Genomic DNA, 26,870 nt, shown 5'->3' on the forward strand with positions numbered 1-26,870 from the left:
CAGCGACCCGCCGGGGGCTCCGCATTGATTTGAGCTGCCTGGACGCGGCCCCATCCTCGCACCCAACCCCAAAAAAGCCCACCCCCCAAAAAAGCCCGGCGTGCCTCAGATAGCATTTTGTCGGAAAAAATGCCGAAAAGCCGCCAGAAGCCCCCCCCCGCCCAAAACATCCCCTGCAACCCCCAGGTTTGGTCTTGGCAATGGCCCCATTTGGCCCACGAGTGGCCCCCGGCACTGAAGCCAAAAACGGGGGCGTTTGGGGGGTTGAATAGGAGGGGTCAGCGAGGGGGAGGCTGCGACACCCCCAACCCCCCACATAAAACACCTCGAGGAGGGGCTTAAACCCCCCGGAACAACAACAACACAGGGCCGAGGGGGCTGCCCAGGTCCCTATGCTGGGCTGCTCTCTGTTTTTTTGGGGGGGGGCTTGACCCCCCCACGGGGCTTTGGAGATTATTTTTGAGGTCCCTAACTCTGACATCGTGCCCCTGCCTCTGGCTCCAGCCTTACCCCAGATTTGTCCCTGCCCAAATTGTCTGCAACCCTGCTCCCCCCCCGGAGCACCCCAGGGTGGGGGGCAGCCCCCTCCCCTGCTCCCAGCTCAGTGGGGGTCCCTGCGAGGGGGGGCTCAGCACCCACAGAGCTCCTGCACCCACAGGGAGGTTGCACACGTGAGCTGGGGGGGTTGTGTGCGTGCAAGGCCCCGTGCGTGTGCACGCATTTTAGCGGGGGGGGGGGGGGGGTGGTGTGCACAGCTTTGTAAGCACGTGCACACTTGTGTGCATGCGTAGGAGCGTGCAATCGTGTGCCTGCACGTGTGCTGGCATGGGTGTGCAAGCGGGTGCATTTGCACGTCTGTGCAAGTGTTTATGCACTTAATGCAGGATTTGCTTGCTTGCACGTGCGTGTGCACGCGTGTGCATGCCTTTTGCACGCCTGTCCGTGCACACACGTGTGCACGAGTGCGTTTGCGCATGCACACGGGGGTGTAACAGGGAGTGGGTGGACGTGGGTGGCTGCTCCCAGGTGGAAATCACTTCCCGGGGCATCTCCTGCGCGTAAAGTTCTGAGGGGCTCCCTCACCGCTATGGGGGGGGAGGGCACGGAGCCCCCCATCCGAAAAAAAACCTCGTTCCCCCAGTCAAACTCACTCTCCCAGTGTCACACGCGTGTCCCAGCCAGTGCCACCAGGCCTGCGGGGGGACTGATCCAGGCGAATCACACCCCCCCCCCCACCTAAAGCCCCGCATTAGGAACCTGAAGCTCCCCTTTAACACACCAATCGTGGCACCCCCGGGGACAGCATCCCCCCCCCCCTCAACGCCAGGCTTGAGGCCTGGGATAAACCCAGGAGGACGGGGCCTAGCAGAGGGGTGCAGGCCCGGGGGGGTGGGGGGGGACACAAAGCTGAGCATCATCCCCCAGCACCCAGAGCAGCAGGACTCCCGTGGAAAATAACGGGGGGGGGGTGCCCCACTGCTCCCCCCGGGACTGGCTCCACGCAGGGGTGATGCCAAAGCAGGGGTCGAGGGGGCCAAGGAACTGGGGTCTACCCCCCCCAGTTCCTTGGTTCTGCTGCAAGTTTGACCCCCCCGACGGGACCCCACATCCTCCTTCTGCCTTTGGGGGGGGGGATTCCAGGGCCTCCAGGGTTTTCCAAGCACAGGGGACTCCCCAGACTCGGACGTGGGGGGGGTTGCAGCCGCCTTCCACGAGTGGCCACCCCACGGGGGACAAACCCGGTAGACGGAGGGGAGGGGGGGCCCGGACACCCCCGGAGCAGCCTCGGGAGCGGCCCAGCCTCCGCTCACCTGCACCGGCCTCGCTCCCGCCTGCCTCCGCCTCCGCGCATGCACTTCGTCAGGGGTGGATTTTTTTTTTTTAATTTCCTTTTTTTTTTTTTTCCTTTCCCCTCCTCTCTTTGCAAAGCCCAACTCTCACCGCACGGGGAAGAAAGAATAAAATAGTAAAAAATAAAAAATAAAATACATTTTCAAACCCCACGCAGACATGAAGAAATCCGCTTAAACTCCTCGCCACGGGGGTGGGGTGGGAACTGGGGGCCAAGCACCTTCGGGCTGTGCCCGGGGGGGGCTGGCTGGCGGGGGGGAGTGGGTTGCTAAACCAGTACCATAGAGACCTCTTTGGCCTTATCTCGTCTCCAGCAGCCCTGGGGAGGGGAGAGGCGCTGAGATTCCTGCCCGATAAGATGTTCGCCTGCAGCTCGCCCCTTGCAAAACTGCTCGCATTCCTGCCCAACTCCCACGGAAGAAGGAGGGGAGGGCGGGGGGGGAGAGGCTAATTTTAGTTTGCAATTCTACGAACAAAATAATATTTAAAAAAAAAAAAAAAAAACAAAAAAGCAACGACAACAACAATAATAAATTAAATAATAAATAAATAAATAATACGGAAGGAGAGCCGGGGAAAAGTGTGAGCAAGGCAAAACTTACGGAGGTCGCCGGGGGATGCTCGGGGTCCGCGCTCCGCCTGGAGCCCCGCCGCCGCCGCGCTCCGCACTAAGCGCCTGTCCCACTGTCCCAGCATTAAACAGCTCTAGCAGCTGCGATGGTGGACAGTTAAGATTATATATGATGTAAATATATTGTGGGTTTGTCAGCTCCCCCAAACCATAAAACTTAGTTTAATGACATCACGTGCTCCCTGAGAGCCATTCAGGGCTTTTGCTTAGGGCCATCCACATAAATAACCTTCAAAAGTTTTAAACTACTAAATTCACATAGAAGCCATGAGTATTTCTGCTAATGTTCTCATGTTCTCGGTGAAACTAAAAGAGCTTTGCTTTTTTAAAAAAAGTCCTGGATTTATATATAAAAAATGCAACTTTGGTTTGTTTGTTGTTTTTGGGCCATTTTAAGTTCTCACTGGGTTGACACGGATGACGGGGCAAGGTAAGTCCTTTTCTATTTCCTTCTTGTTCGGCAGAGTCTTTGGGAAGGGATTGAGCAGCCGAGAGGGGAAATAAAAGGCAAATCTCTTCAAGACAGCACCAGCAACAACATCCACCAACCATCAACCAGTCCCGAGCAAAATACCCCTAAAGAAGAGAGGGACGAGGGGTCCAAAGAGCCCCCCGGGCCCCCTCGCCCCCCTCCCCAGGGCAGGATGAGCGAATAATTAATCATAAGTAACTGCCTCCGCTCCGCAGGGTGGAAATCCGAAAGTTTGAATTTTAAAGTCTTAGGGTTGGGTTTTTTAAATTATTATTACTATGATTATTTTCGACTGCTCTCGCAGATAAAACACGAGTGGTCTCCGAGATGGTTAACCCTTGCCTTGACGAAACCAAGACGCCTTGACAGCTTCCCGGTTAAAAAGGGAGAGAAAAGGCGCTGTTAAAGTACGAAATGTAATCAGAAAACAAATAATAATCAAGAGACGGCGCAATAATACCGGTGAGAGTGAGGGTAATACATTGTTTAAGAGAAAATAGAACGGAATAATGAGCAATTACCAGTACACGCCAAGAGGTTTTTGTGCCTGAACAACGAGTCAATAGATTTACACAGCATGGGTAAAAAATAAAATCCTAAAAGGAAATGATTGGAATCGCTACGAGCCCTACCAGCCTCGCTGCAATCACCCCAGGCCCCAAGTCAGGGAGCCCCAGTGGTGAGCAAAAACTGGCTCAGGCAGCAAATAAATGTGCAAGGCGAGCTCTGCTTGGCTTTGCAGTATTTCACTCCAAACGGACGGCAAAATGACAGTTGGGACAGCAAAAAATGGGGATTTTCGCCTGACTGTTAAATGACAGGAAAATTAAATGTCGCCGGGCTTGCGCGAGCATTCTTTGCGGCTCGCAACTCGCCAAATAACCAGAACGCAACGTCCACAAATCATAAATAAATGCAAAAACTAGAGAGAGAGATAGAAAGGAAAAGCCCTCCAGGCTCGGGACGCCTCGTATAATAGCGAGAGATTCCCCACTTGAGCACGCTGTGCTAATTGTACCCGTAAAGGCAGCCGGAGCTGCTGCTGGAAGAAACTTTTGTTTGCAGGTTCAGGAAATTGTTCCATTGTTTCCGCTGTGTAAAGGAAATCCTATAAAGTTTTATGGAGCTTATTGGCTTCTCCAAGCATTTGTTTCTCCTGTAAAGAGCTCGGAAGACACGGGAGGAGTGACCCTGAGTGTGTGTGTGTGTGTGTCTGGGTGCACGGAGGCATGTGCCTGCGAAATATAGGTGCAGCTCTATGCAAATATTCCCGCAGACGTATAGACGTGTGCGCGCACCTCGCCGCGGTGCACGAGCGGCTCTATAGGGTTTGTGCGCCCGCCGTACGCGCCCGCGGGCGGCGAGCACGTGGAGAGGCACGGGGAGACCCTACACAAACAATTTTCGCAGCCCCGCGCCTATGCCATATGGCTGTAGGGTTGGAGAAGTCCATATGGAGCCAAGTGTGAGCCTCCGGGACGGATGCGCACGCCCGCTGCAACGCGTGTTTCCACCCCGGGAGCAGAGCCCATGTGTTCCGCATTAGGCCCTCCGCGTTAGAAGAGAGCAAATACACCAACAAATATTTTAAAAAGCCAAGGAAAAGGTGTTTGGGAACAGAGCAGCAGGGAAGCGAGGAGGGGAGCAGCCCCCAGCCCTGACCCCAGCACCTCCATCAGCCCTAGGCCCAGCAGAGGGGCTCTGGGTGGGTGTAGCTCCCCCTTTCCCCAGAGCATCCCTGAAAGCAAAGCCTCTCTCCAGGCTGGGGGGGGACGGACACAACAGGGCCTGGAGCCCCCCTACCCGCCAGACCGCCCCCCAAGCCCATCCCAGTCACCTCCAGTTAGGCACTGGGACATCCTTGGCGAGTCCAGGTGCTGCCCAACCTGCGGAGAGAGGCACCGGCTGCGAGACTTTGGGCAAAATCCTTTCCCCCCGACTACACATTTGGGGAGAGAAGAGGAGGGAGGAAGGGGGAAAGGGGTGGGGGAGAGAAAGACACAGGGTAATTTTAAACCGATATTCCTATTAAAATGCCATCTGCCAGCCGAGAACACCAGCCTGGAAGGAAAAGCCCGAGAGAAAAAAAAAATAATAAAAAACCTAGCCCGAGCAGCTCACCGGGCGCGTCCATAAAGGCCCAGCCAGGAGCTAATCACTAAAAAAAAAAAGTCATTTTTCCCCCTCCCTTCCCAATACAGCTCTGGGAAATAGGAAGAGCAGCACGTACCTTTTCCGGGGAGGGGGAGAAGGACATTCTGCGCTAAAGCACCCCTCCACCCTCTGCTCTCCCGAAAACTGCTTTTAAAAAATAGAAAAAAAAAGCAATATAAAGAATCAATACTTTGCCAAAGTAGCAGAAGGAGCAGAAAGCTGCTCCGAGACGGGGAAGGAGCACAGAAAGGCATCTGCCCGGCACGCCAACTTTTTGGGTTATTTACTGTTTATTCCATATGACAAAATATAAGTTTCATGGTCCTCTCGCACACGAAGCGGCACCCAATAAATATACCGAGTACATTATTGCGGAATTAAAGAAAAAAAAAAAAGTTACTGCAATGGACTGAATTTAGACAAAGATGTACAAATCTGGGTTCGCCTTGGCCTTTTAATATATATCTTAGCATTTAGCAAATCTACATTAATTACGCAACAAATAAATACACAATAATATTAAGTCCAGAGGCTATTTCTCCCTCCCCCACCTCCCATGCTGCACTCTCCTGCCCGGAGATTTCGGAGGGTCCGCGCAAGCCGGTGTCTCCCGGTCTATTCATTTCTTTTATATGCAAATAATAATAAAATAACGCCATCCGAGTGCCACGAAAAGCCCCCCCGGGGAACCCCCCCGGCCCCTGTGCGAGGCTTTGCGGGGGGCTGAGGACAAGTGCAGGGAGGCAGCGGTGAGGCTTTGCCGAGCCGCAGCCAGGGTCAACATTTTCCTTCCGACTTCAGGGAGCAGAGCGGGGGGGTCCTGCCCGAGCATCCCGGCAGGCAGATGGGGGCTCACCCCCCCCGCCCCCCAAACACACACCAGCCATTTCCTTTCCCCAGAAGGGCGAGCAGAGGGCAAAGAGGAGGCTGGGACTTCAGGCTTGGCGTTTGGCTCTGGGTTTTTTGTTCTTTTCCTCCTTCGCCAGCTCTCTGATTTTTTTTTTTCTATTTTTATTTTTTTTTCCTATGAATATTGCAATTTTTAGAGCTGACGGATCACGACCCAGCCACCCTGCGGATTTATATATTTTTTAGCCTTTTTTTTTTTTCTTTTTCTTTTTTTTTTTTTTTTTTTTTTTTTTTTCGAGCAACCTCACGGTGATTTTTTTCCCCAAAGAGCGCACAGGTTAGGACACTTAGTAACAACCTAAAGAGCGATACACTAAATTTTGCATGAAGCTAACAGCGGGTTTTTGCATACTAACAAGAGATCTCCTTTGTCTGACGGATTTGTGAGGGTACGGACCAGAGTCCATTCAGCATCTCCCTCCCTCCCCACCCCGAAATAAAAGTTTCCTCAAGGTAGCTTACACCAGAACTCGTGGAAAGAGCTGGACCCCCATCTCCTGCGAGCCCACCTAAAGAGCCTCTTTGCTTTTCAACTTGGAATCTTTCTTCCACTTCATCCTCCGGTTTTGAAACCATATTTTGATCTGTCTCTCGTTCAAGCACAGGTTGTTGGCTATCTCAATGCGCCTCCGCCGGGTGAGGTATCTGTTAAAATGAAATTCTTTCTCCAGTTCCAGAGTTTGGTAGCGGGTGTAGCTGGTCCGGGACCGTTTGCCATCCGTTTCTGGAAAACGCAAGACACCACATGAAAAGCCAAACCGATCTGGAGAGATTTATTTTTGTATTCTTTTATTTTATTTTATTTTATTTTTTATTTGTTAAGGATAAAATCGGGGTACAACAGCGGGATACAGAGAAGTTTGCTGGGGCACTTCGGGCACTTGGGCTTTGGTCACGCAGGGAGGCTGGGAGTGCAGGAGCCTGAAATCCTTCATTCCCCAACACCTTCAGCCCCAAGTCCCCCCCTTCCTTCCAAGGCACAGATCAAACGCATGTAGATTAGCCAGAAGTGAACCTGTTTCCTCTCAGACAATAAGGAAGTGTACAAAGGAGGGAAATATCTTTTCTTGGGGCTCTCGCCTTTCTTTTCCTCAGACCTGGGAAGGTGGAGGGGAAAATTCTGCCCACGCTTCCCTCCCTCCACCTTCGCTTCTGGTGTCTTTTTTTAAAGCTCACCCTAAAAGAACATGTGTATTTCAAGTTATTTTTAACCCCCCCTTCCCAAAAAAATGGAATATTGCCTTTTATACACGTTTTGTTTCTATGATCCAATTATGCTGTCATAAATTTGGGCGTATATAGCCTCTAAGCCTTTTAGTGGACAGTTTTACGAGCAATTGATGCCTTAGTCGTAAAATTTACGACCTCAGGTTTTTTATTATTTGCCCCGTATGGCCTATAAAACCAAGGCAAATCCTGTGAAACAAAATCAAGAAGTGAAAGTTTTACCATGGCTCATGTGTAGTTTGGTCATCCACGGGTAAATTTGTGGAGGTTGTTGCTGCTGCAGTTGTGGTCCTCCTTGTTGTGCTGTTTGCACGGGCTCAGCTTTGATTTCACCAGAGCTCTTAGATCTCTCCTCCAGCGCCGTGTTAGCAGTCTTCTGACTGTAAATTCCGGGGTTTAGAGGTGCCTGGTCGTCTCTGGCTAAAGGATGCCCTGAAGAACCCATGACCGTGCAGGAAGGTCGCTCGGGGTTAGCTCGGGGGGCTGCAGACATGTCCAAGCCGCTCAGAGAGTTGGCAGCCCCAGAGGAGGGGAATGTGATGCTTAGATCCAAGCCACTGTAGCAGTACCTGGATGACTGAACCTCAGGCACACTTCCATAATTTCCATAACTTTGCATGGCATAGGCAGGAACATTGGGACTTTGCTTATAAAACGAATTGGCGACGTAAGAACTCATGGCGGAGGAGGGGAAAAAAAAAAACGGGGGGGAAAAATTTGGGGAGGGGGGGGATTTTTTTCCTTTTTTTTTTTTTTTTTTCCTTTTTTTTTTTTTTTTTGTGCAACCGCTTTGATTGGGGTGATTTGTGGCCCTTTGAAGTTCAGGGGTGGGGGGGTAGGAGGGGGGGGGGCCGTTTTGTTCCTCCTAAAGTGCAGAATTTATAGGTGGGGATTCTTCTTTCTTTTCCCCCTATATGCTCTGCCCAAATATGGGATATTTAAGTGGCGTCACGTGAAGGAGCCGGCCAGTCATCAATTTGCCTTGATGACCCCGGGCGGGTTATTGATGGGCGCCCGCGAAGCGCCGCGGAAGGCGCGGGGGTGCGCGGGGGGTGCGCGGGGGAGCGCGCCGCGGGACGGCGAGGCGGCAGCGGCACCTAGCGCCCTGCCCCGGCACCGCACCGCCGCTCCGCACCCCCCCGCGCAGCTCCGCGCCCCCCCCCCCCCATCCCTCCGTTCCCACGTTTTTATTTTTTTCTTTCTTTTTTTTTTTTTTTTTTAATTATTACTATTATTATTTCCTCCGCCTTGCGCGCATCCCCAAATCGCATCTCGTGGGAAAGGCTCGGTTTTGAGTGGGTGCGAGCTCGCAGCAGCGCGTTGGCTCCGCGTAATAAATCTTGGCGTATTTTTTTTTTTGCTGGCTGGGTGGAAGGAAGCACTTTCCCCGTTGCTTTTTTTTTTTTTTTTTTTTCTTTTCAGATTTAGGGAGTGGTGGCGGTCGGGGAAGCTCCTTAGCGCTATGCACGGGCTGCTCCTCGCATGTAGCTCCTCCAATGCGCCAAAGTTTACATTCCTGTTACCTTTCCCCCTGCAATTTATTGCTGGCAGAAGCCTGGATCTTGCCTGCTGCTCGCTGAGAAACCAGCCCTCTCTTCAAAGGGCACTGAGAGGGAAATAAATGCCTCCAAATCTGACTTTCCAGCCCTCCCTTCTGCACTGGAGCAGGGTGTGTGTGCGGTGGGAGACGAGCAGCACCGAGCCCCCCAGCCTGCTGCGGCTCCGGGCTCCGCATTACAGACCTGAGCACATTTCTTTATATTCGGTATCCATCCAATACCTAGATAATGCCTTCAGTGCGCTGGGTGTTGCGTATTGCCTTCCTTCTCTCTGTAGACGCTGAATTATATATGTGTGGTGGTGGATATACGTATGGTTTTGTCCTTTTTTTTTTTTTTTTTTTTTTTTTTTTTTGAAATTCAAAATGGTTTACACCCAGGGAGCCTCCTGCTCCCTGTCCAGGTCGCTACCCTCTTGCAAAACGCTCTTGGCTTGTGGTTGGTGGTGGTGTTTGCTTGTTTTGTTTCGTTTTAAGACAGATTTTTTTCGTCTTTCCTGCGCCTTTCAAAAATCGCCTGCACATTCCAGGCTGGAGACGAGCAAAGGATGGGCTGAAAAATCCTCCCCGGGCTTTTTTTTTTTTTTCCTTTTTTTTTTTTTTTCTTTTTTCCTTCTTCTCCCTTTTATTTATTTTTTTTTTCCTGGTAATGGTCACTTAACACCGAATCCTGGTGGTTTCATAAAAAACTTGAAGGGGACTAAGCAGCTTCCAGGGCAGTGTTAGCCCTGGCTGAGTGCTACCTAGTGAACAGCCGAGCAAATAGGAGAGCACTGACAAAGAGGAGAGAAAATGCAGTTTCTTATCCAGCCTTCGTAATACATTATCCGAGCCTGCAATCCACAGCACTCCCATCAGAAGGGTTTGTTTCATAGCGTTATATCGACAATTTCCGCTCTCCCAAGGATGAGTTTCTGGATAAAAGTGACTCCCCCCCTCCCTGGAAAGGTTTATTGGGTCGAGATAGGGCTGAGGGGAAGTGGATCCTTCCGCAGAGCTGGCAGATTCTCAGCTTTGGAGAGGTCGAATTAAATCAAAATAATAACAATGACAATAAAAAGAATCAAAACCTTGGAGCTGGTATTTGACTGAGGAGGTTGCAATAAGAAATATATACTGTTTTGAACTTTGGAAATCCATTTTAATCATGAAGCGAGAGGTATGGCATAGATTCCTGATGCCACCGAACAATACAGTAACAAGACTAATTCAAGGAGACAAAGCAAAATGTATTTTTCCCCCTTTTTTTTTGGAATACTCTTGAATGAGAGAGGTATGAAGGAGGGAGAAAAAGGGGAGAGGGAGCTGATTTTCAGGAACAACACACAGAAGATAAGTGAACTTTCTAACAGGCTGTTATCAACATGAAAGGTTTCAACTGAAGCTCAGAGGCCATTCTATAAACTTTAAAAATAATATTCAGTTTTTATTAAATACTCAACATAGTCCTCTGGACATGACCTTTATACATGAGAGGGTGTAACACAAGATTTTTTTTTCTTTTCTCTTCTACTGCTATAGAACTCCATTCACTTTATACCGTGGAACATTACAGTGCTAAACATAAATATAAATACAGGTACCACAAACACAGTTAAAAATATTCACACAGAAACTGTCACAGTTTGTTGTATGCAGTGATGAGCCCAGGTATCTGCTTAAATACAAGTAGGGTACTCTCGGAAATGCTATATTTACGTGGAAGGAGCTTTCGCAGGGATTCAGATTTTTCACCATGGGAGGAGAAACTCGTGTGGCTGGCGGAAGGGGAAGCGGGGGGGGGGGGCTGAGGCCGTCTCCAGGGCCGTGCCTCTCGCAAGCCCAATTTGGGGGGGGGGGGGGGGGACAGAAGGTGGAGGAGGGGGGGCCTGAAGGTTGGGGGGGAGGATAAGTGTGCGGTTGGAAACAGTCTTATTCCGAGTGAGATAAATAGGCGATGTGTGTGCGGGGGGAAGGGGGGGCACTGAAGAGAGCGGGGAGTTGTGAAGTGTGTGGGGAGCGCTGGGGCGGTTCCACATTTCCACATTAGCCGTTTTTTTTAATAATTCCCCCCATTATTCTTCTTTTATAAGAATAATTATTCTTTTTTTTTTTTCCTTTTTTTTTTTTTTTTTAACCGTAGCCAAACATTGTGCCAGTGATAAATAGAGGGGGGGGGAGTATTATTATTTTTTTGGGGGGTGGGGGGGAGTCGAAGGGGGGGGGGCTGGGGGGGGGGGGGCGTCCCTTTTCACTCCTTCTGCTTCTCCTCCTCTGTCTCTTCTCGCTTCTCCTCCTTGGCCAAGCTATCGGCGGCGGCTGCGGCTGCCCCACCGCCCGCCCCGGAGAGGGTCGAGCTCAAGTTGCTCTCCTTTTTCCACTTCATCCGCCGGTTCTGGAACCAGATTTTGATCTGCCGCTCCGTCAGGCAGAGCGCGTTGGCGATCTCGATGCGCCGCCGCCGCGTCAGGTAGCGGTTGAAGTGAAATTCCTTCTCCAGCTCCAGCGTCTGGTAACGGGAATAAATCTGGCGGCCCCGCCGGCGGTCGGCCCCGTAGCCCACTCCTAGGGGAGCCGAGACAAAACAGACTAAAAATCGTGAGCGCGGGGGGCGAGCGCCCGCGCCCCTCCGCCCCCGCGCAGCCCCGCGCCGCCCCACGCCCCCCCCCCCCGCCGCCCCCTCCCCGGCACCCCCCCATTTTCCTCCTTTTTCATCCCCCCTTGGCACGTTTTCCCTCGGGATGCTGCCCTTTTTTTTTTTTTTTTTTTTTCTTTTTTTAAAATCTCTTGTATTTGTGGGTTTTTTCCTTTATTTTTTATTTATTTTTTTTTTCCCTTTTCACTTTTTCCTTTTTCACTTATCATTCTCTTGTCACTCATCTTTCCCTTTTCACTTATCTTTCCCTCTTCACTTATTTTTTTACCTCTTCACTTATTTTTTCCCTTTTCGCTCATTTATCCCTTTTCACTTATTTATCCCTTTTCACTTATGTTTTCCTTTTTCACTTATGTTTTCAGTTTTTACTTATTTTGTAATTTTTTACTTATTTTTCTTTTTTACTTATATTTCCTTACTTATATTTCTTTTACTTCTTCTCCTTTCTACTTCTTATTTTTATACTTTTTTTGCTTTTTACTAATTTTCCCTTTTTACTTATTTCCTTTCTTACATTTCCCTTTCCACTTATTTCCCCTTTTAATTTATTTCCCTTTTCAATCATTTCCCCCTTTCTATTTATTTCCCTTTATTTAATTCCCCTTTATTTATTTATTTTTCTCTCTCTTTTTTTTTTTTTCCTTTTTACTATTCATTATTCATTTTTACACCCCCCCCTCCCTCCACCATTTCTCTCCTTTTCCAGCCAATTTGGGGTTGCTTGGGGGGGCGTGGGGGGGGGGGGGGGCAAAGTGCCCCTCGTCCTGCGGGGAGCACAACCGCACTTTCCGCCCCCATCATTAAAACTTATTTTACCCCAGTAATATTTTGTGCTTAACTCCCGAGCAGAGCTCGCTGCACTTTATTATAGATATTTTACACTCTCGAAGTCTTTTAATTAGAAAGAGCATAACAAGCCATATTTGCTTGCAACAACTTAACAAATAAAAGGCCTGTAGCTGCAACTGTGAAGGAGCTATATTATTGTTTTTATGGGGCCATAAAAAGTCGCTCAGCCTGTTCTGCTAGGGAGAAGGTCGTAAAGATGGTTCAGTTTATTTAATTTATATCTCCGAGCTGTAAAACTTACCACTGTGGGAGTTCATACGCTGCATCCATGGGTATATTTGAATGCTAGTTTTTTGTTCTTGCGAAGTGTTCCTGTTTTGGTCACTGGTAAAATCCTGTGCGATTGATGTCTGTGTATTATGTCCCATAGAATTTTGCCTGCAGCTAGAAAGCATGTCTTTTTCTTGGTAAAAAGCATTAGATCCATAGTCATAAGGTCCTCGGCTGGAGCTAAACACAACATTATCTTGCGGTGAATAAAAAGGAGAAGAATAAATCCGGTTTTGAGCAACGGCTGCTCCATAAGTAGAAAAATGCCTGACAGGGTCATAGGCAGTTGAATTGAGGGCTACGTTGGGAAGCACCTCTTGGCCACTGGTTAGATGGCAGGATAAAGATGGGTTTGTAAAATAGGAATTCATATCGTCCTCTATACCTGGCTGTGTGATTTCTTTAATATTTATTTCTGTCTCCAGTTTGTAGTCTGAACTAGATTGTTATAGGGAAGGCTCTGCTCCAGGACAGACAAAATGACAAAGTCAGCTGACCCGGGGGGAGCCAATGGGGAGGCGGGTGTCAAAAAGGGAAAAATTGCTTTTGCTTCTGTTGATTCCCTAGTTGAAACTAAGTGTGCATTGAAAGTAAGTCCTGCACCCCCAAAACCCCCCAAGCACCCCCGGGGAGCCCGGGGGGGGGCGAGGGGTGGCGGCGCTCCCGGAGCCATCGCTGGGTCCTGCCCCGGAGGCAGCTGCGGCCAAGTGGGAGCTGGCGCAAATTTCCCAACCCAGCCTCAACTTTTCTCCCCCCACACCCCCCTTTTTCTGCCCCATGGACACTGGGGTTTGGAGGCACCGTGTGTTGTGTTGTTTTTTTTTTTTTTTTTTCCATTCTTTTTGATTTTTTTTTTTAAGAAATGTTTGCTTAATATCTTGTAATAAAATAGCTCAGAATTCACAGTAATAAATCTCAGATGTCCACAGAATATTAAGCCATAAATTATCCCGATTTTTTTTGTCTTGTTCTCATGTAGCATTGGTCAATATTATGGAATCAAATGGTTGTGTTCCTGATGAGAAAATATTACATAAAGAGAGGGGGAAAACATGGCGACTTCTGAATTGATAACGTGTTTCAGAGCATTCCTAAAGTATGTCTTTGGGAGGGGGAAAAAAAGAAAAGACAGACAAGAAACACACAACATTGCGAACTCAGGTTAGTCTGGAAGTTAGGTTTCTCCTCTAGTGCAGTTTGACATTCCTCTCCTGCACGTTTCCCTGCTAATTTTCAACGTGTGGCAATGCTAGAGGATATTTACATTTTCAACAGCAACTACAACAACAACAACAACAAAAAAGAGCACTTCTATCCGTAATTGAGAGCAATTGGGAGCCTGGGCTGGGGACGCAACCTCGTGTTTATGTTTGCAGAAATTTATAGTTTCAGATATTTACAACTGATTGGGAAACTTCTATTGCAAATATTTAGTTAGATGAAAGAGGGGATTATATTACATCTTCTCTGGGTAGATTGCACCTAGAACTAATTGAAATGAAGACAGCTAATCTAATTTTAATTTCAATCTAGAGCCATAAATTGCCCCTTAAATGTAAAACATACCTGCTGATCTGTAAATATTGCGAGGTATCTTTATCATTCTGGTGGCTTCCTATTTAAAAATTCAATTATGGCGGGGAAACCCTGGCCTCCTCTTTTTTTTTTTTTTTTTTTAACCTCCTTCGTGTCCACATTTTTATTTTAAATGTAAGGGTGCGTGGGGCTGCTGAGAGGAGGGTTTCTAGGTGCACACTCAAATTCGAAACTGAGAGCATTTGTTTGTCCTGCTCTCAGTCAATGGACTTAATTCCTTTTAGCGATGTATCTCTAAAAGATTTTAGCTGACAAAGAAGGGTTGGGGGGGGCTGTATATTTTTTCCCCAGCTATAACAGGAACCCGGATGCCAACGGATTTTATGCTCTTTTTCCTCTGTGTAACAAAGCAAAGTAATCAATGGTAGCAATAAAACCATAAACGAGACTACAACTGAAAAAAAAAAGCTCGTGTATTCATCTTCTATAACGTTAAGGCTTCCCCTGAGTGTCACTAGGGGAAAAAATAAAGTTTCTAACCAAAAGAAGGAGATAGCTGCAAGTATGCACCATGTTATTTAGCACATGTACCTTGTTAGGGAGCGCAGCCTGACTTTACCTTAGGCTGCCCAACTTGTAGCCAGCCCAGTACAGATATAGGACTCATGGACATGGGGAAGATTTACAGGCGTTTTCCCCAAAAAAGAGAACTTCAGTTTGCTTTCGTTCCCCTCCTCTTCCTTTCCCCTTTCCCCCAGCCCTCTGGCAGAGCCTACCCGGGAATTTATGGAATCCAACAAACTGGATAAAATAGAGAAAGTAGCAAAGAAATGCAATTACAGAGGTTTTTTTCCGCCTTCTGCTGACATGTTAACCCCCCCCCCCCAAGCCAGAGGCACTCTCAGCTGGACATATCTGGAGAGCCAGGGCTGTGCTGCAAATATTGTTAGCCATGGGCACATCTCTGAACCCAGTCCTTTCAGGGCATGGTTACTTTGGAAACCAACGCTAACCCTGAAAGCTGCTTCCAGATATTAAATTGTTGCAGGGTCCAACAAATGGACTGGCCGGATAGATGGATGAATGAGGGCTTTGCAGTTATTGGCGTGTTGTCTTACCTTATGTATTGCTTACAGCCCAATGCAATTTGGCGAGTAAATTAAAAGTAGCTCCAGCTCCATGGGTTGGACCTTTGCTAGGGCAGATTCACGTGGGGAGTTTCACCTATGGAAGGGCATTTATAATGACGCCAACCTTACCAAAGTTTGGAGGAAAGTCTGGTGCTGGAAGGACACCCTCTGGGCTATTTTTTTAATCATTATTATTATTTTATTTGCTTTTTGCTTTTGCTCCCCCCACACACATTTTTTTTATTATTATTATTTTTTTTTGTATAGGTGCTCGGGGGCTGTTGTATCCGAGACCTGTGTGATAACCGTGTGACTAGGAGTCGAGAAAGTTAAGTGTTTTATTACTTCTCTAAACAGAGGGCAAGTCTTAAAAGTCTGGTCGATTTATAGTGAACAGAAACCAGCTGCCGTAAAGAAACTTAAAATAGAATCCTCTCCCCACGTTAAAAATCAGGTTTCTGGGTAGGAAAGAGAGACACAGAGAGGAGAGGGTAGGAAGAAAAAAAAAAAAAAAAAAAAAAAAGCACAGCCACCCCAAAAAGCTCCTGCAAATACAAATGAGGCATCATTAAAGTATGTTTTGCTCACTGCAATTCCTCAGTCTCACGTTTTGAATGCACTGGATATTTTTTTCCCATTGATATTTTCTAGCAGTTTGGGGATTTCTCGAAAGTATTTCATCAAGATATGTCACTACCAAAAAGGTATTTATTTTTTCCCCCATGAAAACATGTACAGGGAATATGTGGGGCGCTTTCTGGTTAAATTGGTCTGCAAACAATTATGTAAACTCATCAGCAGAAGCAAGAACAGATGTTTTATTAAAAGTGCTACACAGCAGTAGAAATATGTACAAGTCTTCGAGTAGCTCTTTAATAGGAGTTGCTCTTTGTTCCCAGAAAAGAAAAGCGCCCATAGAAATCTGAAATAACATTCACCACTCATAAGCCATATTCCCCCCTTTTTTTCCCCCTTCTCCCCACTCTGATGTTCACACAGAGAGGGAGAGAGGGAGAGGAGAGGGAAAGGGGGGGGGGAGAAAGAAAAAATATGTGTCGGGAGATTTCCTCCCCCCTCCCAGCTATAATTAGCGAATTGATGAACTGATTTAGAAAAAGGCTTCAAAAAAATGCAAGCCCAACACATGTGTTTTCTATCCCTCAGTAATTACTGAAAGGAAACAAATCCAAATCGGTGTCCCCCCCTCCCTCCTTAAACAGCCTACAGCCTTAATAAACCGCTACTGTCAGGCTCGCATTCTGCGCAGCCCTGCGAGCCGCGGGTTGTTTGTTTGAAGAGGGGCTGGGTGGGATTTGCTGTTTTGTTCCAGCCACGTTGACCACTTGGGTCCGAGCCCGGCCCGGGGAGCAGCCGGGCCCCCCCCCCGCGGCCATGCCATACCCGGGAACCGGGACACACCGGGGACACCGAGCCCCAACGTGCCCCCCCCCTCTCCGGAGTAAAAAAAAAAAAATCCCAATGGTACAAGTATGGTGGTGGGGGGGGTGTTATGCCAAGTGTTTGCAAAACGCCTCTTTTTGGGATGCGGGCGGGCGGGGGGGGGGCACCCCTGTGCAGCTGAGGGGCGATGCCCCCTCCTAGATGTGCCCACAGCCCTGAGTGTGCAAGGCGCACACTCGCGTACACGCCACTGACATCTGGCCATAAAGCTGCATGCTCACATCTGATTAAATACTTGAAGCTCTTAGAGGTAAATACAAGTGATGCCATTAAAAGCCTTTTTATTTAAACTGATTTCACCTTGTATATGTTATCTCATCCTTCCCCCCCTTTCCTTTGCTCCCCCCCCCCCCCTTTTTTTTTAACTTGACATTTATGGCACACGTGAGTCCTAATTATTTATTTGGGTCTTTCGCTGGGAATTTATTCCTGCTCTTTACAACAGGGCTTTCCTAGTCAAATATTGCTTTTGCTGTAAATAACACCTAAAAAAAATAAATAAATAAAATAAAATAAAAAGGGCACCACGATAACAACAACAAACTCCTGGAGGTTTATGTGGAGCATATTCGCCACGGGCTACCTCTCCCCCAGCCTGAAATGGCTCGCATTGTTTTGGAGCCGTGTCTATTCTCTGCTCTCTGTAATTACAACCTCAGAGCCAGAGTCTGGGCAGCTCTTGATTAAAAAAAAAAAAAAAAAAAAAGAGAGAGAGAGAAGGAGAAGAAGATGAAAACTCTCCTTCCCCTGAATACTTCCATTCAGAGCTTGATAGACTGTTTAAACTTTACTCCGGCGCTGCAGACAGCGCGATCTGAAGAGGGTGGCCTATTTGGGAGGTTTATTTGCCAATTAAAAGGCATCTCCTGCACAAAGATGCACAGAGCCATAATTAGCGAAAACACCCATTTTCCCCTACCGCCACCCATATCTTTCCAAGAAGATGGGGTTTAAATAAATAAATAAATAAATAAAATGAAAAAAGAAATAAAGAAAAAGAAATCAGCGCCGTTTCCGCGATTTTTTTAATGCAAAGCTCCGCAACATCCAATTTCGCCCTAGGTAGATAATGAAGGGAGCATTCACCGCCCCGCGGATGGGGTTCCCAGGCGAGGCAATTCTTTGCCTTCGCCTTTTCCTATTGATTTTTTGCTGCGTGGCGGTGGGAAATGGCCTTAAACGTGTTGTTGTTGTCCTGTTTTTATTCTCAGAGTTGGGTTAGGAAAGTGTGCCCTTCGAGCGACCTGCAAAGTTCAGGGCGACTCCAAGTTGCAATGCGGAAAAAAATCTCTCTCTATATATATAGATATATATATAATAACAATGATAATAAAAATAATAGTGGGGAAATACCCTGGAGCCGGGCTTTTCTCCTCGCCTGCAAAAGCCCTCATTCTCTGCACACATTTCCAGGGAAAGGAATGGGGTAAAAAAAAAAAAAAAAAAAAAAAAAAAAAGAAAAGAAAAGAAAAAAGAAAAAAAGAAAGAAAAAAAAGGCAGAATTCTGGAAATTGTCAAAACACATGTCTCCTAAACAGGAAGCTGGGAGGTGTGTGGGGAAGAGAAATTAATGTGTTCCTACTTCTGAAATTTATTCCCTCTTTCTGCCGAGCTTTGAAAGCACTTTCTGACACTTTTAAGCGTTTATTTATATTTTCTCCGCGTCGATATTGCGACGGGTGGCGGAGGCTTTTCTTTATGAAATATTCTGTCTAATCTGCGGGATTGATTTATTTCATTTTTCTTCTCCTTTCCCCAGATCCATTGGCGACCCCCCGGCCCATCCAAAGGAGGCAGCACCGAAACCGAGCCCGGCCGGGGGCTCCCGCAAACGCGGGTGCAAAAACCCCGGGCGCTGCAGCTCCACGCCAAAAGCTCAAGAAGCATCTCCAGAGCTAGGAAGGGGAGCCAAAAAAAGCGAGAAAGCCCCAATATTTTAGGAGATGTGAAATCGCTGAGTGGTGCATTGTTTACAGGGAAGTGGCTGGCGGCTGCGAAACATTCCTGCTGGCTCCTCCGCTAAAAGTGCGGGCGAGTGGGTGGATTTTTTTTTTTTCCTTCGGCCTCATGCATGGAAATGTCTTTTTTTTTGCCCCAATTTTGCCGGGCGGAGGGTTGGGATGGCGTCATGGCGTGCCCGCAGGTAGCAGTGTCCCGAGCGGGGCGTTGCAGGGGGGAAAAAATCTGATTTTTTTTTGTTGTTGTTTTTGGTTTCCTTTGGGGGTTGCTTTTCGCGACGGACTGGAAACATTCCCTAAAATCCCGCTGGAAAAATTAAAATGGCAAAACTGAAAAGGACAGTGGCACTCGTGACGTCACGCTCGTCACGGACAATACTTGGTGGCGTAAAATCCCCAAAAAACGCTGTTTTGCTGCATTTGTGTGTGCACCTACATGTAAACATACGTACATACATGTACCAAAGCGATTGCTTATGCTCGGTATACAGATTAAAAATAAAAAGGAGTACGATGTTATTACGTTCCGCAAGGATAACTCAACAGTGAAAAATTGTTGTCATTAACTATAGGCAGTTTTACACTTTATTCTTTGCAGATATGAAGGCAGAAATTTAATCATAGGTCGCAAAGAAAAAAAAATAATAATTCAGGAAACAATAATAGTTGCCTTAATGATGTTTTTTTTTAGAGGCGATCACTTAGGCAGAATTAAACTATATATTTGGAGACAACCTCTTGAGCACTTTGGCGAATTTATACATTTACATCGTCTTTAATCGAGCAACAATTTAATATTTCAGGATTTGCTTAAATACACTCATATTTTCAGGGGGAAAATACCGTTCCCGAGTTGACATGCCTTATCTATTTTTATGAGTTCACGTACATTGGAATGATTTAAAACACGGTAACACGGAACGAAAGGCGCTTAAGACCTTAAAAAAAAAAAAAAAAAAAAAAAAAGGAAAGAAAAAGAAAAAAACTCTCGAATTAGCAGAAAGTGCAACCGAGGAGTTTCGAATGGCTTTGAGAAACTTTAGAAAGTTTGGTTCAGCTCAGGCGAGGGTTTATGGACGAGCGAGGAGGGGGCCGGGGGGGGACACACACGCCTCAATGTTAAAGGGACTAAAACTTCTTTGCAAAGTGGGGTTTTATGGCGGGATAACGTTTTGCAGGCGTTTGCACCCTCTCCCAGCGGAGCAGAGTTATTTTTCCTCTCCCCTCCCCGTCTGATCCTCTGTCGCCCACCCCCGGTGTTGTGTCTCTCCCCCCCCCCTTTTACACAAACGGAAAGTGGGGGGAGGAAAAAAAAAAAAAAAAAAAAGGCACCAAATTGCAAAATTGCTGGATTGCAAGTTTCTGTCACTTGGTGGCAGTATACAAAACAAGTAAACAAAAACGTGCAGAAATTTAAACACTCCCGGGGGGGGGGGGGGGGGAAGGGGGGACAAAGTGGGGGCAATACCTGTGGGACAATAGCCCCGTGCCCCCTCATCCCCAGCTCCGGGGCGAGGACTTTGGTTGGAGGACGAATCTGGGGGGGTTATGTGTTTTTTTTGTGTGCTTTTTTTTTTCTCTCTCTCTCTCCTTTTTTTTTTTTTTTTTTTTTTTTTTACCCATTGCTCTCTCCCCCTCCTTTTTTTTTTTTTTTTTTTTTTTTTTCTGGGTTTCCTCCCCGCCCCCCATTGAAGTCTTGGGTCTTTAGTCTGGGGACAAAGCCTTTTACAGCAAGGTGTGTCCCCATGCGACAAAGGCAGCGGGAGCAGCGTGTCCTCTGCAGACTGCGTCCAGACACCCGCAATTTCGGGGACTTCTGCCTTTTATTGTGTTTGTGTCTGGGGAGGAGGGGGAGGGAGACGGGGCTGCTTCTCGCCTCCTTTCCCCTGCTCCCACCCCCCCGATTTCCCCTTGCACCCCCGGCTGGAGGTCACCGCGCTGCTGTAAAACACTTTGGGGCGCCCTGCCCCGATTTCCTCGCTTTTCCGCCCAAAGCCGAGCCCACACTTTCTCTCCCGGCGAACCCAAATCTGAAGGGAAAGGCCTTTTTCTGTTAGCCCTGACCTCAAGCACTAACACTGAAAATCACAACTGTTGTTGGTTGTTGTTTTTTTTTTTTTTTTTTCCTTTTTCTCCATTTTTTTTCCCTGAGAGCGCGAGCTGCAGGGATTACAGCCCCGCCAACACCAGTAACAAGATCTCCAAATCTCTCCGCCAAAAATAAAAACCTTGATCCTCAATGCTACGCATCATCTCTGCCCAAAGTCCAATTTCCCCTCTATGACGAATTTTTTTATCACTCTGACCCATCTTTTTTTTTTTTTTTTTATCGCTCCGAGCCTCGCTTTTTATCCTTCTCCTCCCTCCGCAAATTTCCCCCTCGAAAGCCTTTGGTGCACAACGCTCCGGGCAGAAACATGGCCAAAAATAACATTTAATCGTGCAACAGCTCCTGAGATACGGAGCCCGTAGAAAATCGATCTGGACACGACCACGTTCACCGCTCGCACCTAACACCAACGGTGGTTTGGCACGAGCTCATCTATTATTTCTGGTGGGTTTTTCTTTGATTCGTTCCCCGAGCCGAATTCCTTCACACGACAAGTTGGGAAATCGCCTGGTTATCAGCGGCTCTTTGTAGTTCCAGGTTTTCCAGGCTCTGACAACACGGCGGCTTTGGCACAATGAAGCAGCCCCACGCTGGAGCTCTGCGGTCCTGAATTTGGTGCCCTTGGGTGCCAGCCGAGATAAGCGCCCACGCGTGGGGCAGATCGCGTCCCGCGGGGCTGCGACTCTTTCAAGTAAAATGTCAATCCCTGCTCCTACGCGGCTGGGATTTACGTCCTTCGGAGGCGAATAGGTTGGCAGGCAGTATTTCGGTGTAAAACACCCCTATAAATAAATGAGGAAGCTTTTGGGGACAGCAGAATTTCCATTTTTAAATTTCTCCACGCTCCTGCCTTTTTTTTTTTTTTTTTCCCCTACCGACTACATCTGTCGAAAAGCTATTATTTCCCTGCAAGTCCATGTCAATAACACGTGGCAATTTTCCTATAATCCCTCCCGAGCACTGATGTTAGAGATACGAGACGCAATTTATTTCCTCTGCTTTAGTCTGGGAAGAAGAAGAAGAAGAAAAAAAAACACTACTCGGAGCGTATAAATCATTCCGTTATTCCTGCTCTACGTCCTAAAATGTTTCTCGGCATTACGGGTATATGAAAGATGACAATATGTCAGGGGAAACCGAAAATCAATACATTTAAAATTGTTTTTGGGGAGGCTTCCAGGCCTCACGGAAGCGGGGAGCGAGCGAGCGGCCGGGGCCGGCCAGAGGGAGCAGACGGATTTGGTCTGAAAACAATAAAAGATCCCATTTCTGTAATCATGTGGTTCCAATAAACACTCATTGTTTGCTCATAAAATGTCTTTACGACTAGCAGCGTTAGAGGCAGAGCCTTCACACAACGGGTTTGTTGTTCTTTTTTTTTTTTTTTTTTTTTCTCTCCTGCAAACAAAACGAAGGCAAAATTGTCTCTTTCCCTGATTTTTTTTTCTCCACGTCCCATCCCCAAACCATCTATTTATTTCTGAAAGAAAAAGAAAAAAAAAAAATCGAGGAAAGGCGAGTTGCCTCTGCAAAGCTAAAATAAAAATATTTATTTTCAGGTGAGAACTGCGGTTGGTTTTGCTCCGGGCAACCCCTGAGAAGCCGATAATTTCCAGCCCCAAATGCAGGCGCAAGGATTTACCAGATTTCTCAAAAGAAAAGGGAAGGGAACAGAAAGGCTGATCCGGAACTTTTGCAACTTGTCTTTTTCTTTTTTGTCTTTTTTTTTTTTTTTTTCTCTTCTTCTTTCACCCCACCAAACTTCTTTTTCAAACACTCTCAGCACACCGCAACCAGAAACCACCCGAGAACTTCAGCAACCACTTTCGCTAATTAACTTCTGCGAGCGCACGCTGGAAATTAAAATAAGGGAGGCCATTTTTATTTTAAAAAACACCAAAAAAAAAAAAAAGGCAGCCAGGCAGAAAGTAAGAAGCCCGCGTCCTGCAGGCTTCCCCTTTCTCCCAGCAGCTCCAGCAGTGCCCCTGCCCCTGTCGCCACCGCGAACCCCAAAAATCGCTTATAATAAGCCCAAAAAATCGCCTCCGCCACCCCTCCCCCACCGCACAACAATGTCAGGCTTTATCGTTTATTTGTTGTCCGCCCCTATATATGTGTACAGCTGTCTGCCCAGCCCTATACGTGCACACACAGCGCTGCCGTCCCCAGCAGCAAATCTCTGCACACACACGAGCTGCTTTTTATTATTTATTATTATAATATATATATATTTTTTTTGAACAAGGAGAATTCATCAAGAAAGAAAAAAAAAAAAGAGAGACAACCTCGAGAGGAAATGAAGTCACTACGTTATATATCTCCTTACACGGCACCGATATATACACGGAGATAGATAAGATTAGATGATGGATGGGTAGGTGGGGAGGGAGGTGGATGGAGAGGTAGGTGGGGAGGTTAGCAGGGGAAGGGTCACCCTTTAAATCTCACGCCTTAAACCTGAATTCAAGTCGCTGCCGGGGGGGGGAAAAGAGAGAAATAAGGGAGAGAGGGGAGGGACCTGCATGCAAATAAAACCGAAAAGCCAACACCGTGTTAACCACTTCGCAGGAAAACCAGAGCGCTCCTGAAACTTATTATTATTATTGCTATTATTATTATTTCACGACAGGGATCTGGTAGCAATCGCTTCTTGCAAGGTGGGGGGGAATTCAATCAAATAAATGCTCAGCACCCCTCCCGGAGAACTTTACACCCCACAGCCGCGAGGTTGCAAAAATAAAGCGAATAAAAGGATGAGCCTTGGGGTGCAGAAATTGTTTTGTTAATCAGCCAGCTCTTAATATTAATTATCGGCCCAGTAATGAAGCTTGCAGTCCCGAGGAAGAGGAGCAGGCCGCGGCCGCTGGCCACTGGGGGGGCTGCGGGGAGGTTGGGGGGGGGGGAAGGGGCGTGCAAGGCCGAGCCTTGTGCACACAATTAGGAGCGCAGCTCATTAAATATGGCACTACCCCAGCCTTGGACGACCCACCCGGGCTGCGCCGGGCCGGCCCCTCCGCGCATGCGTCTCCCCCCCCCTTTTATTATTATTATTTATTTTTTTTTTTTAAGGAAAAAGTTGAGCGGATGAATTTTTGCTTATTTCTAGACACAGATTTTTTTCCTCCCCCTGCTCCAGCGCGCCCCCAGCCCCCGGCCACCCCCCCTTTCATATTCCCCCCCCCCCCTTTCTTTTTTTTTTTTTTTTTTTCCCAGCCCCGCAGCCGGCTCCCCGTCCTGCCTCCCGCACCCCGAATATGACATCAGCAGCAGCAAACCCTTTTTTCCCCGAATTAACTGCATTTCTGCCGACCCGCAGCAGCTTTCCCTCATATCCAAGCTACACCCCTCGCCTTCCCCTCGCTCGCACCACGATGCATCATTATCCTTAACACCCGGGCTATGGATCATTAGTTACACATTTTAACCAATAAGGGAACACTTACCAGAGGCTCCTGTCTCCCCCTCTCCCTCTCTCTCTCTCTCTCTCTCTCTTTCTGTCTCTCTCTCTTTCTGTTCCACTGACGCTTGCAGCTCAGCTCCACAGAAAAATTAAAAAAAAAAAAAAAAAAAAAAAAGGAAAAAAAAAAAAAGAGGGAAAAAAAAAGAAAGATGGAAACAAAAGCCAAACAGTTCTTCTCTGGTTGGGCAAAGGGATGGGGGAAGCTTAAGGAGGAATCTCCCTCTCTCTCTCTCTTTTTTTTTTTCCCCTAAAAAAAAAAAAAAAAAAAAAAAGGTATTTACAACTGCTTGTGCCCCCTCATCATCGCATCCTGCAAAGGAAATGCATTGCGTTTTGCCCCTAGGGGTGGGGAATAGGAGGCGGCAACCAGACGCAGCAGTAAACTCATTAATGCCAAAATGCCCAAAGCAACCAAGAATTCCAACCCCAAGGAGAGAGGGGGGGAAAAAATCTAGATTTTTTTTTGAAAAAAAAAATAGTAATCATCATCACGCTAATAATTAAGGGGGGGAAAAATACCATCCTACCCCTGGCACTGCTTGGACTGTTAAAGGAAAGACTACTGCGAAAGAGTCATAAGAGAAACCACAATAAAAAGTTCACGTTCATGGATGGAGTCCACATGACTTCCTGTGGCCAATCCAACTTGTGATTCAGTCGTAAACTTTTATTGCTTAGCTGTAAATTTTCTGCAAACAACCAGGAATGCGTTGCATTTTTGTGACGAGTGCAAATGCTCTCGTCTGTCGCCATGTTTATACAATTCTTTTTTAATATTAGGATTTTTTTTTTCCTATTCGGCCCCCCTCCTTCGCTGCCCCCCCCCTCCCCCCCCTTTTTGTCTTTTAAGCGACCGCGTTAATATCGGGGAGGTTTCTTTCTCTCTCTCTCCTTTTTTTTTTTTTTTTTTTTTTTTTTTTTTTTTTTTTTAAGATAGACTCGGTTTAATTTGCTGGTTATTAGCTGCTCGGGTTAATTCTCAGCATTTTAACTAAAGAGATCTGGCCTTCAGCACAGAGTCTTCGTGCTGGAAATTAATAAGGGGGGGTAAATAGGAAAAAAAATCGAGGAAGAGGGGCAGCGGAGATAGAAATAGAGTACGCTGCCTTTAAAATTTAAATGAAATAAATGATGGCGGTATGTTAATTATAAAAGGCACGGAATTAAACATGAAGAACAAGACGCTCGAGGAAAAAAAAAAAAAAAAAAAAGCACAGAAAATGGCCATTCCCGACAGCCCCGCCGGGGTCCCTGCGGGACCATCCCTGCTCTTTCACCCAAGGGTGTGTCCGCTGGAAAAAACCTTGGCAGGGCGCAGAACTGTGGGGTCCCCACGGCCCCGACCCTAACCCCAGCTCCGGGCCCTGCGCACCCTCGGGGCGAGCCCGGAGCTGCCCGAATCCTACCCAAAACTTGAGCCCGAGGCGCGGTATTGACCCCGAAACTCTTGCCTGCTCCCTTCTAAATTTCCTAAACCCACCCAGCGTTATGATTTGCTGGAGGGATATCTACATACGTGTTTTTAAATCACTTAAAGCCTTCCCTGTCCTTTTTTTTTTTTTTTCCCTCCTCCAGCCTCCAGCCTTTTGTTTTATCGCGCCACGGTGTCGGGGATGCGACGCTTTATAAAAGGCGGAATTATTTGGGGGCCCTTTGATTTTATTTATTTATTTTTTTAACTTTTATTTTTTCCAGGCGAGGGCTCCGTGTAGAGGCTGGGAAATATTGATCTGGGGGGCAAGCGACATTTTTGAGCCGTGTAGAGGCCTGCTTTGGAGGCACGTCGCGAACCACAAGTTGTGTAAATAGGAGACCGCAAAGCCCAGCCTGCTCAGATGCTCCAAAGCGAGGAGCCGCAGAGCTTTCTGATGCTCTTCTCCTTACCCCAAGACGGACAGAAATACATCCCCCAGCCCCCCCCCCCCCCCCTTTCCAATGCCAAATTTTAGCACCCAGGGCCAAGCAATCCCATGCTCGGGGAAGTCTAGCACATTCTGTCGCAACAGCTTTTCCTCCCCAATTTGCGCCCGCACATTCCCAGCGGCAGCACAATTCTGCAGGTATTTCTCCTTTCGGCGCCTTAATTTATTTTTAATTGAGAGGGGGAAAAAAGGGGAGGGGAGGGAGAGGGGGGGTCTCCCTCCCTGCCCCTTTCATTTATTTATTTTTTCTCCCCCTGGCTGGATGCGTGTCTGTCTGCCCAAACAACACAAAGGTTGTAATACAACCGGATGGAAGGGAAATTACTTTATTCACTTTACAAACCACCAATAAATTTTATAACAGGTAGTTAAAAGTTACGAGGGGGGAAACTACGACCACAACAGCTTCCAGAGCACAATGGAGACCCCATTTTCCAGAGAGTAGACAAGATAATAAATTCCATAATGTGAACAGGAAATTTTATCCTTGCAGGCAGAAAGTAACCTGTGCACACATTTCCTCGGCAGCATTTCGGGCGATCACTTCGCTCTTTGCATCAGCCCCGTCTATAAAACCGCCTCCCCTCTCCCTTTCTTGGGTCCTGTATTAGCGAGGCTATTTTCGGGGCGGAGGATAAAAGAGTCCCGCATATGGGGGGGGATAGAGGGGGGGGGAGTCTGGGAGGCAAAAATAGGACGAGCTGGAAATGGGGCAGAATCGCCTTTTCTTCCCAAGT

General features: G+C 47.4%; 2 protein-coding genes across 2 annotated transcripts; both read right to left on the bottom strand.

Moving 5' to 3' along the window:
• Positions 1-6,526: 6,526 nt before the first annotated feature.
• Positions 6,527-7,923, bottom strand: HOXC5 (homeobox C5). Its single transcript, XM_032204838.1, has 2 exons — positions 7,467-7,923; positions 6,527-6,741 (listed from the first exon to the last, which is right to left on the bottom strand). Exons 1-2 carry the CDS (start codon positions 7,921-7,923, stop codon positions 6,527-6,529), a joined length of 672 nt encoding a protein of 223 aa, XP_032060729.1.
• A 3,109-nt stretch (positions 7,924-11,032) lies between these two features.
• Positions 11,033-12,927, bottom strand: HOXC6 (homeobox C6). Its single transcript, XM_032204837.1, has 2 exons — positions 12,528-12,927; positions 11,033-11,346 (listed from the first exon to the last, which is right to left on the bottom strand). Exons 1-2 carry the CDS (start codon positions 12,925-12,927, stop codon positions 11,033-11,035), a joined length of 714 nt encoding a protein of 237 aa, XP_032060728.1.
• Between the last annotated feature and the right edge of the window lie 13,943 nt (positions 12,928-26,870).

The sequence above is a fragment of the Aythya fuligula genome, chromosome 29, assembly GCF_009819795.1.
Source record: "Aythya fuligula isolate bAytFul2 chromosome 29, bAytFul2.pri, whole genome shotgun sequence".
Classification (NCBI taxonomy): domain Eukaryota; kingdom Metazoa; phylum Chordata; class Aves; order Anseriformes; family Anatidae; genus Aythya; species Aythya fuligula.

Excerpts from the sequence above, each read along its gene's own strand:
- HOXC6 (XM_032204837.1), bottom strand. The coding sequence starts at position 12,927 with ATGAATTCCTATTTTACAAACCCATCTTTATCCTGCCATCTAACCAGT. Across the intron at positions 11,347-12,527 it reads GCGTATGAACTCCCACAGTG|GAGTGGGCTACGGGGCCGAC; the intron begins GTAAGTTTTACA and ends CGGCTCCCCTAG.
- HOXC5 (XM_032204838.1), bottom strand. The coding sequence starts at position 7,923 with ATGAGTTCTTACGTCGCCAATTCGTTTTATAAGCAAAGTCCCAATGTT. Across the intron at positions 6,742-7,466 it reads CAAACTACACATGAGCCATG|AAACGGATGGCAAACGGTCC; the intron begins GTAAAACTTTCA and ends TGCGTTTTCCAG.